General features: G+C 40.7%; 1 protein-coding gene across 4 annotated transcripts; it reads right to left on the bottom strand.

Annotated features, from left to right (window-relative positions):
• Window positions 1-1,718: 1,718 nt before the first annotated feature.
• On the bottom strand, window positions 1,719-8,163 carry slc5a3b (solute carrier family 5 member 3b). Of its 4 annotated transcripts, none has more exons than XM_029530609.1 (2): window positions 7,953-8,163; window positions 1,719-5,957 (listed from the first exon to the last, which is right to left on the bottom strand). In XM_029530609.1, the coding sequence occupies exon 2, from the start codon at window positions 5,647-5,649 to the stop codon at window positions 3,517-3,519; it is 2,133 nt and encodes a 710-aa protein (XP_029386469.1). In that variant the 5' UTR covers window positions 5,650-5,957; window positions 7,953-8,163; the 3' UTR covers window positions 1,719-3,516. The 4 variants fall into 4 exon arrangements, with proteins under 4 accessions (XP_029386469.1, XP_029386468.1, XP_029386470.1 ...); XM_029530608.1 differs by having other exon boundaries at window positions 7,912-8,163; XM_029530610.1 differs by having other exon boundaries at window positions 8,103-8,148.
• Between the last annotated feature and the right edge of the window lie 4,439 nt (window positions 8,164-12,602).

Below are 12,602 nucleotides of genomic sequence, written 5' to 3' on the forward strand. Positions count from 1 at the left end.
TGTTTCAGACTATTGCTCATATTTTCACTTGTCGAAATTAGACAATGAACAAAAGGAAGGCTTGGATGCCAGTATTTTTCCACAAGGACAATATCATTAGTTATCGCCTGGGAAAGAGGATGGATCTGAGGAGTTGGAAGAGGAGTCAGCAAAATGTGTTGAAAGCTACCTGACAGAGCAAATAAAACTTTTTTTTCATCAGCCTTGAGCCTTATAAGGTCAAAGGCTGACGTCAGATAAAGGCAGGCTACATAGGTCTGGCTCCACTTTATCATTAATGATGTATCAAAATACACTATAATGTGTTAGCTGGCTGAATTAAGATATGTTTTTTTGCTTTTAGTTTCCCATTGTTATGCCCAAGTGGACTTCCTTTTAGGGCGTGATAGAAAAATACAGTTTTCAAGTAAATCTTCTCAATTGTTTTCTACTACTGAACAGCTAAATGCACTTACACAGTAGCCAAAAAAAAAAGGTTTGAGGGATAGTAGTTAACCTTTACTTAATTTTTAATGTGTGAATGAAGAAAGAAATGTGGATGGCTGTCCTTCAAGCAATATGTTGGGACACGTTGAAACATTTAAATATTAACCACATCATCACACCATCATGAGGTCAGGTTAACAAATACTTAACCTGACCCTAGCCCTATGTAGAAAGTGCTTTTTGTGTGGCATCTTATAACATACCCTTCATCAATTAGTTGTAGATGGCTGAACCTACACAGGTAGAGAATTGAGCCACTGATCCTGGCTTTTTGTTTGGTTCAATTGTCAAGGCAGGCCACTGCCTGACTAAAGGCCAGACGGTCAAGCAGCAGTGCCCAACATGAACAAATAATCTAAAAATCAGCAACTAATGTCCTCCAAATATTCAGGTGAAAAAGGTCTCAAAGTCTGATGTGGATGAAGTTTATTTAAAATACAGCAAGTACCTGAAGAAAAAGCGGTTTGAATACACACCGATCACCCGAGGCCACAATCCATTCTTTTAAAAGTCCAGATTGAGCTTGTTTGCCACCCAAATTTGTAACTTTCCATGACTGTGCAACTTCTGCACCTGTTTTTGTTGCCCTTGGCGCTTATCAGTCATTGGTACTCCCATTTCCAATCATCATCAGCAGTGGTCCTCTCCAAATGCTTACCACTCATCTTGTGCTTACCAAATCATCAGCAGACCTCTGCTCCACCTGTGGGCTGCAGCCTCTTTGAATCTACTAGTGTATGTTTCCAGTGTGAAGATACAGCATAGCACTTGTGCTTTAACATGCATTACAATGTGCAGCATGTCATCTGACCAAACAATTCCCACAACACCACAACACGATCTTGTGGAAAGTTTGGAATTGCCAAACCTTGTTCTGGCTCTGTGTAGATTAATGATAAGGGGTTAACCTAATCTCAGACAGCGATACCATGAAGACCCCACATTTAGAAAGGACACTGAGTGAGAGTAATTTTTTACCATCTATTGTGCAAACCCACAATAAATGCTTTAAGGCTCTGTAAACATCATCTTAATTACCATAAAAGGAAATTGTGAAATATCACTGACAAACAGTGTAATTATTCAAAAGCCATAGAGGTAATCCAATCCAAGCAGAGGTAATCTGCTTTATTACAATTGATATGTTGGCTAGCTAGATTGTTTCTTTGTTTGTTTGTTTGTTTTTTTGCCACAACATAAAGAATGAAAACACAACTGTTTTCTTTTTTTGTCTCCATGGAAATTTTATTTTCAGTTACGAAAAATAAAATCCATAAAAATAACAATGTACATTCTGCCAGAAAGAAATAAAGTTTTTAAAGCTTGTTCCCATACAGCAATCATCACTTATCAATCATATATATACACGATGCATCATTTCTGCCTGACACTGAGAAAGATTGGCCTATCACATTACAACAATCACTTTTTGCGACGCAGTCATTTAGTTTACCTGGTTGATTTACTCAATAAAGTCATGAATAAACTCACTGATGTTTTAAACCTGCAACAAAAATCTGGAATGCCATTTTAGATTTAGTGTTATCATTCTCTGCTGATAGGCAGATAATCAAATAGGCAACGTATATAAGAGTAATAATTTGATGCCATTACATGGCATTAAATGCACACTAAGACAGGTTTGGTGGGATGTTTTTAAAAGATGCATATGAAAAAAGTTCAAATGACATTTCAGTTCTGCAGTGCGTTGACAGACAGTAGATACTCAAAAATATAACCTGCTATGGATGAAATGTATAGTGTCTGTGTGTCCAGTGAGCCTCAATAATGTTGGACATAATGTTAAAGAAATGCAGTAGCGTCCACACACTCTTCTACAATCTAACAATGAACCACAAAACCAGATATGCACAAAAGGTAAATTAATACAGAATCATGGGTTTTGGTGTATGGACTTTTTGTTGTGATGGTTTGTTGTTGTTGTTTAATAGAACAATGCATAAAAGGATGTGTATTAGTAATTGAAATGAAATACAATTCACAATTCAATTTTGTTTTTGTGGCTGAATTGAAATACAATTCAGCCACAAAAACAAAAACAAACAAACAAACAAAAAAATATACTAAATTGAAAATGTCATTTAAAACCATTAGAAAACATCACTACAGCTGAGAATGTAACCACACAGTAATACGTTTGATTATTTGTGCTCTTCAGCAGAACAAACAAAAATTAAATAACAATTTTGAATTTTCTGTTTTTTCTGCTCTATTTTCTGTGCCACAAAATATGTACACATTTTAAATATGCTCGGTAAAATGAATGAAATATCACAAGTGTTCAATAAAGCCGTTGGCTATAATCATCACCGTATACTTAATGGTCATATGTGGCACCAGAAAAAGGAGCAATGTTTTGATTTATAAATGGTGTATTGATCCCCTCATAAAAGACTTAGTTATATTCTGTACAGCTAAAACACTTGACATTTATATTATAACAACCTTAGATTAAATTGTAATAACGTACTTGGAAGTTCCACTACTAATGTTCAGAGGCTGAATTTTGTACAAATCGTTCATGGGCCATAACATTAAATAGTCATTTGTGCTACCACAGACGTTTGTGCACATGATAGGGGGAAAAAGCTGAAATTACAGAATACTTATTTATTTTTCACTATACAAAAAAAAGAAAAGAAAAGAAAAACAGGTGCATATGTCGAATAAGGCAAATTTTAAATTCCCTCAGAGAACTACAACTTTAAAAAACCCAGTAAATACCCAGTAAATGATTTGCGACAAGCATTGTACAAAATGGACACACCTGTGCCAAATAGGCCTCTGTCATTAATGAGTACCATATTGTTCACATGAAGAAGGTTGAATCATTTAAAAAAATAATTAGCATAAGCTTAGATCCCTGTTAGAGCTACAAAAGACAACTGTAAATATTACAGACAGAGCTTCTCAAATCTCTGAAAATTCAACTGTTTTTGTAACAGCTCCCAAACCCGTACGCAATTTTCACAAAAGCCCCTACACCACTCCAGTTAGTATAGGTTTCAACTATAGTGAGAAATAAACAAACAGGAAGATACCCACAGCACAGACGCATAACAACCCCAAGTTGAGGAAAAGTTTAACTCTAGGTGGCTCGTACAGCATCTCTGCAATGACTCTTGAATCCTCCTGCATCACATTTTGCTGAGCGCTCTGTGCTCCCGCCTGATATCCACAAAGCCAGTCCAGCAAACACATGCACCTGCTACTCTCTCCATTCCCATGGCAGCTATCCTCTGCTCTATTGATCTCCCTCCCTCTGTTGCCAAACTGGTCTCCTGGGGTGGTTGTAGGGGATGTGTCTGTGCTAGGGGTGGCTGGGTCATGGTCAGTGGACGGGACCAGGAGCTTGACATCAGCCCCATCCAAACACCTCTCCCTTTTCACATCTGCAGGCATTTCTTTACGGAGGCTTGCTTCACCATTACAACTCTTGGCAGTCAGCCTGTACATCTCCTTTCTGTCATTTGCTGGAGCCATTTCAATGTTGGGGAGCCCCCAGATTGTTGTGGTGCAAATCTGCTCCTGGTCTGGTGGAGAGGTGCAAAGACTTACGACAACTGCCACTAGGCCTGAAATCCAGAACAGCCCAGCAGCAAAATACATGTAATGAACATGAATGATGAAGGCAGGCCTGCTATCTGGTTGGTCACAGCGAGGCTGGCGGTAGATGAAAGCCAAGATCAGCCGTAGGATGCCTAATATGAAACCTGTCATGCCTCCCCAAAATGCACCCTTCTCATTACAGCGTTTCCAAAACACTCCTAGTAGGAAGAGAGCTGCGATTGGTGGAGTGAGGTAGCCTGCAACTTCCTGGATGTAGAGGTATGTCTGTCCACCTTGCATTTCAATAATGACAGGAACCCAAGCAATGCTGATGGCAACCATGAAAACAACAAACAAGCGGCCCACAATTAGCAGCTCACGCTGCAATGCCTTCTTCCGAACAGTTTGGTAGATGTCCAGGGTGAAGATGGTGCTTGCGCTGTTGAAAATTGAATCAAGATCACTCATCAGGGCAGCGATCATGACTGCCATCATCAGACCTCTGAGTCCCACCGGCATCACAGCCATGACCAGGCGAGGGTAGGCAATGTTTGAGCAGCCTGCCTGAGAACCACACACTGCCATGCAGTGCTCCGGCCCAATGCAGGCAATCTCGTCTGCAAACATTATGCGGGAGATCATTCCTGGAATGATGATCACAAACATGGGCAGGACCTTGAGAAATCCAGCCATGAGTGTTGAGCACTTGGCGTGAATGATGTTTTTTGCTGCTAGCACTCTCTGAACAATGACCTGGTCTGCACACCAGTACCAAATGGATGCAGGGGTCTGGCCAAGAATGAAACCGGGCCAAGGGATGTCTTCATCCAGAGGACCTCGAAGGATGCGCAGTGAGTTTGGCTTAGGCTCAATACGACAGGAAGGGGAATATGTGAAGTTTCCAGTAGCCATTATGGCAGTAACATTGGGAACTGCCTCCATGTATTTACTTCTGACACCCTCTAGACCACCAACTTTTACCAGGCTGATGATGGTTAAGGTCAGGGCTCCACCAATCATCAACACCGCCTGAAGGACATCCGTGTACAGGACTGCCACCAGTCCACCAGTGATAGTCAGCAATGCAGTCATACTGATAAGCAAGACGATTGACAGATAAAGGTTCCACCCCAGAGACTCCTGAATAAAGAGAGCTCCAGCATACAAGTCCACAGATAACCTGGTAAAAATGTAAAGTAGCACAGACAAGAAAGCAAAGTAAACCTTTAGTCTGTTGCCACCATAGCGTTTAGACAGGTACGCAGGCATGGTGTAGACACCGGAGTGGATATACACAGGGATAAACACCCAACCAAGCAGCTGCAGCAGTAGAAGTGCATTAAATTCCCATGCTCCGACTGCAAAGCCGCTTGCTGCTCCTGATCCAGCCAGGCCTATGAAATGTTCACTGCCAATGTTACTCACGAAGAGTGATGCACCAATCACTATCCAGTTCACGGAGCGTCCAGCCAGGAAGTAGTCGCTCACACTACTGCGATTGGCTTTCCACATGGCCAAAAACCCGATGACTAGCACCAGGACAAAATACAGCCCAACCACGGCTATGTCTGCTGCTTCCATTCCAGGACCCATTTTTACAGATTATTTGTTGTTTTATTTTGTTTTAGAAAAAAAAAAATCCCTCTTGTAGGTAAAAAGCTCACATCTATAGGAATCCTTGAAAAAAATGTGTCAATGTTATGGATATAGTTAATAAAAATGGTGCAATGGGAATGCTCTGCTTTGGTTTGCTGTCTGGATGGAAGCTGTAGTATCCACCGTCAGTTCAAATTCACTATAGTTGTGCTTCGGAGGGGGTTATCCACCAGCACTAAGGTCGTTCTACATTTAGAGGAGGATGTTGTAGGCTTCTGGTTTAGAAAACCCTAGAGTTAACATTCCTGCAAGACAGCAAAGACAAAGAAAAACACCTCATTAGAGCTTTGACTTAAGCGGGAAGACAGCGAACACAAATGGTTTACAACATTGTCTGATAATAGGAAAAAACTGAAGTCATACATGAAAATTCAATCAAATGCCCTGAAGTGCAGTATATCACTGTATACATCACCTGAAGAGTTATAGGACTGCTGATTTTAATTAATACAGTTCAGCAACATCAGTATTATACAAGTTTCAGTCATTGGGCTTTGCCTGCCTATGACGTTCTTCCTCCTTTTTCACACAACAGACAAGCTGTGCCACTGTTAAATATGATGATAATAATAATATGTAACAAATAGGCATGGCCAAAAACTTTCTACATTTCCAAATAGTTTTACTTTATTTCATTTTGAAAGTCTTACATTATTTCAAACATGCCTGCACAGTTTCAGAAAAAAAAATTAAATCAGCTATTCTCTGCCAGCTCATAGCTGTGGTGTTACACAAAAGGCAATTGAGGTTGACCTCATAAAAATATCCATGGCCCATTAAAAAGATTGTAAGCATCAACATATATTTAAGTAATTTCAGTTGAAAAAATAATTTAAGGTCATAGTGAGACAGATTAGATAAAATGTTTTAAATCAATGAATTATACTGGGTGATATTTGAGCATGTCTGTTTTGTGTCAATAACTCATACAAACACATACACACACATTTTGATGTTTTGCCTCTCCTGAGGGTTCAGCCTTCTATTCATGGTCGAAAATAACCCCACGCCTTCTATCTTCACAACTAGGCTTTATGCATCTTTCTCCATAAAAGAGTTCTTTGTTTTCATTCAATTGTCTCACCATCCATGTCCATGTCTCCATGTGAGTGGCCAAGAGTCCTTGGCTCTGAAATATAGCAAAGTCATTCAATAGACTAGTAGAATTTTATTTGCAAAGTTTTATAATGTTGGATTAAAAAATAATCACTTCCAGCCCAATATACTTTAACCCTCTTAAAGATGCCTTACAATGACCACTTCCAAAATAACATGATTTTGCAATTACCAGAGAAATACTATAAACCCTCCTGTATGAAAGTGGCAGATCACTCTTTAATTCTTCCATTCCCTGTTATAGAAGCCAAAAATGAACTTCCACCGATGATGATCCTTTGTGAGTGGGTGAGTTTGGCCCCAGGTGCGCTCAAAAACCTCAAGAGATGCCAACAGGCACCAGCACTGACATGCAAAAAAGGGAGTCCATCGATCAACACACACACACAGACACACACTTTCTGTTGAACAACTTACTTAAACAATGGACAGAGGACATCCAAAGAGGAGCTGCTCCGCGGAGCTCAAAGCGGGTGCAACACCTACCTGCTTGTTTTCTGTCACAACATGACAATTCGGATATGCATGATGGAGCAGCGGTACAATGGACGGCTGGTGTTAACGGAACAATGGCACTTTAACTTGTGGGCAGACGGATTTGACAGCTTGAGACTGCCTTTTGTGAATACAGATCACGGCCGTGCGTGTGCAGCACGGATGCACCTCTGAGGAAATTTCTAGAACAGTCGCTCTTTCACCCGACTGCCAGAGCTCCGCATCGATCAAGGAGCGTCTTTTTTATTCTACTGTTTTAACAGATCACAGATACACTGCAGGACAGACACACACACACACACGTGGGACATTTAACACAACAGACAACGATGATATGAAGTGTAACTCTGAATGCATTAAGTATTTGTGCCGGGCTGACGTCAGTGTTATAATATAGGGCAGACTCACAGGCTGCTGAGACAGACACCTGACAGAGACCACCAGTGAAACATAAAAACTCCAGAAACAGACCACACAGCTTCACTGACAAATCACCGCAAATGAATAAATGAATAATAATATCTTTTTTCAAAAAGTCACCCCAGATCTCATAGAGTCGCCCCTCGCCGATGAACCCTTAACATGTACCTTTATTTTGCTCATGCTGGCATTACAGATGCTACACACACCTCATCCGGAGGGGCAAACGTGGCTACGGAGCGAGGCAGTCCGTCTGGAGGAATCAGTTTCACCCAACAAAAACCCCAAACTCCATCCACGGCGGCAGCTTCCTAGTACTACACACAAACACACACACACACACAATACAACACACGCACTGTTTGTCCTTGTGTGGAGCTGCTCCTTGTGCCTCCTTGTGTCTCCTTGTGTGCTCTTGTGTCTCCGCTCTCGCAGGAAACTGACAATGCTCAGTCTCCTCCGTCGGATCAAGTCCACGCCCACACGTGTAGCGCACCCGTGATGCGTTTGAGGCCGTCCGATGCCCACTACGAACCCTCCCAGCTAATGATCTGTCACCGCTGATCCGCAGTTAAACCATAAAGGTTAAGAAGAAGTGCACTTCTCATGCCAGCGTGTATTTGCAATCGAATTGAACACGCCCACTCTCCGCAGTGGGATTTGGTTTAGTTCAGTTTTGTTCAGTAAAGTTTCATATAACACGATTATGATAACGTAAATGATGAAAGAAGCTGATGGGATTTAAACAATGACAGCTCTTATAAACAGAATGATGCTTGACCTATAGTGAAAAGTTGGTTATTGATTGTTTGGTGATCAACTGAAGAGAAGAGTCCAGCTTTAACCCCCCGGCAGTCTTTACAGTATAAAAACAGACAATTCCACACGTGAATGATTAGCAAATTGTTTCCACTATGCAACGGAAATAGATGTCAGTGTGGCCACAGGAATAAGAGAGCTGTAATGTCTCCAAGCAGCTGCAACTTTGACAAGGGGAAACCTCTAGAAAGCCAAAATCTGCCTGATAAGAAGATTATAGGCAGTGTTTTCACTGACCTTTTCAGTGCTTAAATGTTTCTCGGCCTTCACTTAAACAGAATTTCATCATAAGGGCTAATGCAGATACAAAGTTATTCATACTTGACTTGAGGAACAACACGTTTTTCGTTATAAGATTGATTTGGCACACACAAAACTATTTATCGGAGAGCCCCATACTAGTGATTAGGAGGAAATAGTTGTCATGTTAGCACAATAGCAATAGGAGGGGACCGACTGCTCATGGCAAACGAACTGCACGAAAGTCATTGTGCAATTTTTCGACTTAACAACATAAAGCTTTCAATCTGGGTTAAGAAATGGGGCCATTCAGCAAAACCTTGCATGCAGAGTGGGAAATGCACACATATAAATGAAGGCCTGACATGCTTCTGATATTGTTACATCGTTTTATCCATCCACCCATCTTCTACTGTTTATCCGTTTCCAGGTCGCGGGGATTGCTGGGGCCAGGGTAGGGTACACCCTGGACAGGTCACCAGTCCATTGCAGGGCTGACATACAGAGACAAACAGCCACTCACACTCAGACCTATGGGCGGCGGTAGGAAACCGGAGTACCGACAGGAAACCCACGCAGGCACAGGGAGAACGTGCAAACTCCACACACAAAGGCTCCAGGCCAGGACCCGAACCCTCAACCTTCTTATTGTGCAGCAACAGCTCTAACCTCTACACTGCCATGCTGCCCCCTTATATTGTTTTAATGCTCTTTATTTTGTTTCAATCTTTGCACTCTATCTAGACATCCATACAGCCATACATCTAACTATCTGTCTCCAACGACATGTTCCAGATGCTAATCTGTGCATTTCTACACTTTCAAATTACTTGTATTTCGAAAACTATGCACTGCCTTGGAATTCATTGGATTACGTGTGGGTGGTATGCATGGGTGTCTTGGTTAGCCTGTGCATATGTGTGTGAGTGTGTGACTAACAGTTACGCTACCACCACCACCACCACCAATAACTTTCATGCATAATATTGTAACAATGACATTCCATTTATACTAACTGTCAGCAGCCTAAAAGGTTTGGTGGGAAACTAGTTATGTTGGATGACTTCTATGAAAACATGCTGGAAGCAGACACAACTATGCATATTAAAGAGGGAGGGAAACGGTAAATTTCCACTCACTCCTCAGAACTGATACCTCGGAAATTTCCATTTCAGTCAGAAAAACCACATTTCCCAGTCAACACCGCGCGTTTGTGACGCGTATTTGTTATGCGACGCCGAAAAGCGCCTACAACTACTGCTTTTCTCTCTTTCGCTTCATTGTGTACTTTAATTGTCCCCGGGCAGGCTCAGCCATGGGAGTCAATTTAAATATTTACTTTGTATTGCACAGCGAGATATCGGACCTGTGCACGCTTGTCCACAGCACGTTAGGTTTTCTACGACATAATTTGTGCATCGCGTTTCATCCTTTGCTTCATCACCCGAGCCAGGAGACCTGCGGTGCCGATCAGCACCAGAGCTCAGCAGCTGTGTGTCATGCTGGGCTGTATGAAGCACTCACGACAAATTGTGGGTCTGCTGTGAGCCTTCATATTTTAACACAGGCCAAATGTAAGCTGTTGATTGTAAATGTGTCTCGACTGTTTTTTAAGGACAACTAAAAATTAGGAGCAAATGTACAAAGACTGTTTTGAACACCTGGCTGAGGGGTTTTGTGTTGCTGTGCACCTCTCTTGACCCAGGCGTCAGCAACAAAATCATCAGCTCATTACTACAAAGTGTTGTAAGTCAAAGAACAGTGTGAGTGCAGGATAGATTGAATGTGCAGTGTATTTCTTATATTCTTGCTTCATTTTCTTCTTTGTTGATTTTGACTGCATATCAGTGTCAGTCGTGTTTATGGGAATGAAGGTCATAAAGCCAAATGGAAAAAAACTAGACCAAGTGGAAGAGAGGCTGATTTCAGTGTCAGTTTTCACCAGCTGTCTTTTTTCTCCTCTGATGTATTAACTCTTCAATCATCAGCCCTATGGTTTTTATTCAGACATTTTTTAAAAACCCCCCTACAGCCTTAAAGCGCACGAGCAGAGTGGAGTGGAGTTGCATGCTTTTTGAGTACTCCAGCTTGCTCCCACATACACACACACACACATATATATTTGTTTTCATTGTATTTATTTTTTTAATGTTGTGTTTGTGACAGAATTGCAACCTGTTCAGGGTGTACCAGCCTCCCCACAAGGCACAGGCCTATCTGTGCAGGCCCCCCCTGCACAGATAGAAAGTTTGGATGTATTAAGAATACACATTTGAAAGCTAAAATTGGTGAGTTATGGCTTTGACAAATCAATCGGTATGAATCGTCATCAGGTTATTTAAGGACAGACTAATAGGGGCATATGTATTGGAAAGCACTTGCGTGTTTTATGCAATGTCATCTAACATTGTTGTTAGTACCAACAATACAATGTGAAGTCAATGTGTACAAGTACACATTTGCCCATTGGCCTACAGTTTCCCATCCAATTATACCGCATTCATAGGATTTCCCTGATTTAATATGTGCCAGTTCACGATTTAGAGATGTCTGTTTGTGTCAGTTAGCAGTGCCTAACAATGTGGCAATCAATTAAAAAATACTAAACCTCAAAATAGTAATTTGTGAGTGTAAAATGAAATGAGGGAATATTCCAAGAAGTGGACAGGGGAGTTTTACTTCATTGGCTGTCAACAGCAAAATAGTGCCTTGCAAATGTCAACATGGCTGCTCTGTCCACTACATGGTCCAATGCCCAGCCTACTTAAATCTAATACATTTTGTAATTATGGTTCTAAATAACGGACAGATAAGCAGAATACTGAAAACATAAACTCATAGGCAAAGGATAAAGTTAAATACATTACTGAAAAGATTAAATGGGTTTACTAATAAGAATGACAAATGAGTTTGATGCAGAAACTCATTTGTCAGATTTACCATGGTCCTATTTTTAGGAAACAGCAGGCAGGTACTTTCCAATACTTGGTCTCTGTCCATATACATCATTTCTATTATTAGACATTCTTTCCATTGGTTAATACTGTACTATCTCATTGAAGCTATAAAAAGACTTTCTCTTCTAAAAGAGTGGCATTGCTCTCTTGTGCTGGATGGATGAAATTAGCAAAGGCTAAATCTTCCAATCATCACCACCCAATTGGAAATGATGGATGAGAATTGGTCCCCTTTTTGTATGTTACATGCAACATTTACAAATGAAAAACACAGTAACGTATTCTAATATTAGTTTATTAAAAGACTTTTAACTTATTTTTTATGATTGCTGTAGTCTGTATCAGTATAGACTATATCATGAGTTGAAAATTGTTTCAGTCATTGAAATGCTTATGCACCCCCCACCCCCACGCCCCTTTACCTGTTTAAGTTTAATGGAACTGAAAAAATGTCTTTTTGTCACTGGTTGAGACCAAATGTCCCATCACATTTGATGTGTACATCGGGGCACCACAGTCTTAAAATGTATCTATTTGGAATTATATTTAATGAAAGAACTGCTACTGTTCACAGTCTCAAATGTTTGCAAATGCAGGAGCTCCATCTACAGACTTAAGACTGCACATACAAGCTATTACTGGCACAAGCCAAACAAGTTATAGGTAATTAAGAGAGAAATTTAAAAGAAAAAAGTCATTTTCATTTCATTACAATTGTCCTGTTTTAATTATGTTCTCTCATCAAGTGACTATGAAAACCTTTAGACCCATCTCTGTTGTCTCAGTGATGGAATTAACACTCACCATGATGTAGTTAAAGGGAAATCTTTTTGGCTGGTGTTG

The sequence above is a fragment of the Echeneis naucrates genome, chromosome 21 (genome assembly GCF_900963305.1).
Source record: "Echeneis naucrates chromosome 21, fEcheNa1.1, whole genome shotgun sequence".
In the NCBI taxonomy this organism is placed as follows: domain Eukaryota; kingdom Metazoa; phylum Chordata; class Actinopteri; order Carangiformes; family Echeneidae; genus Echeneis; species Echeneis naucrates.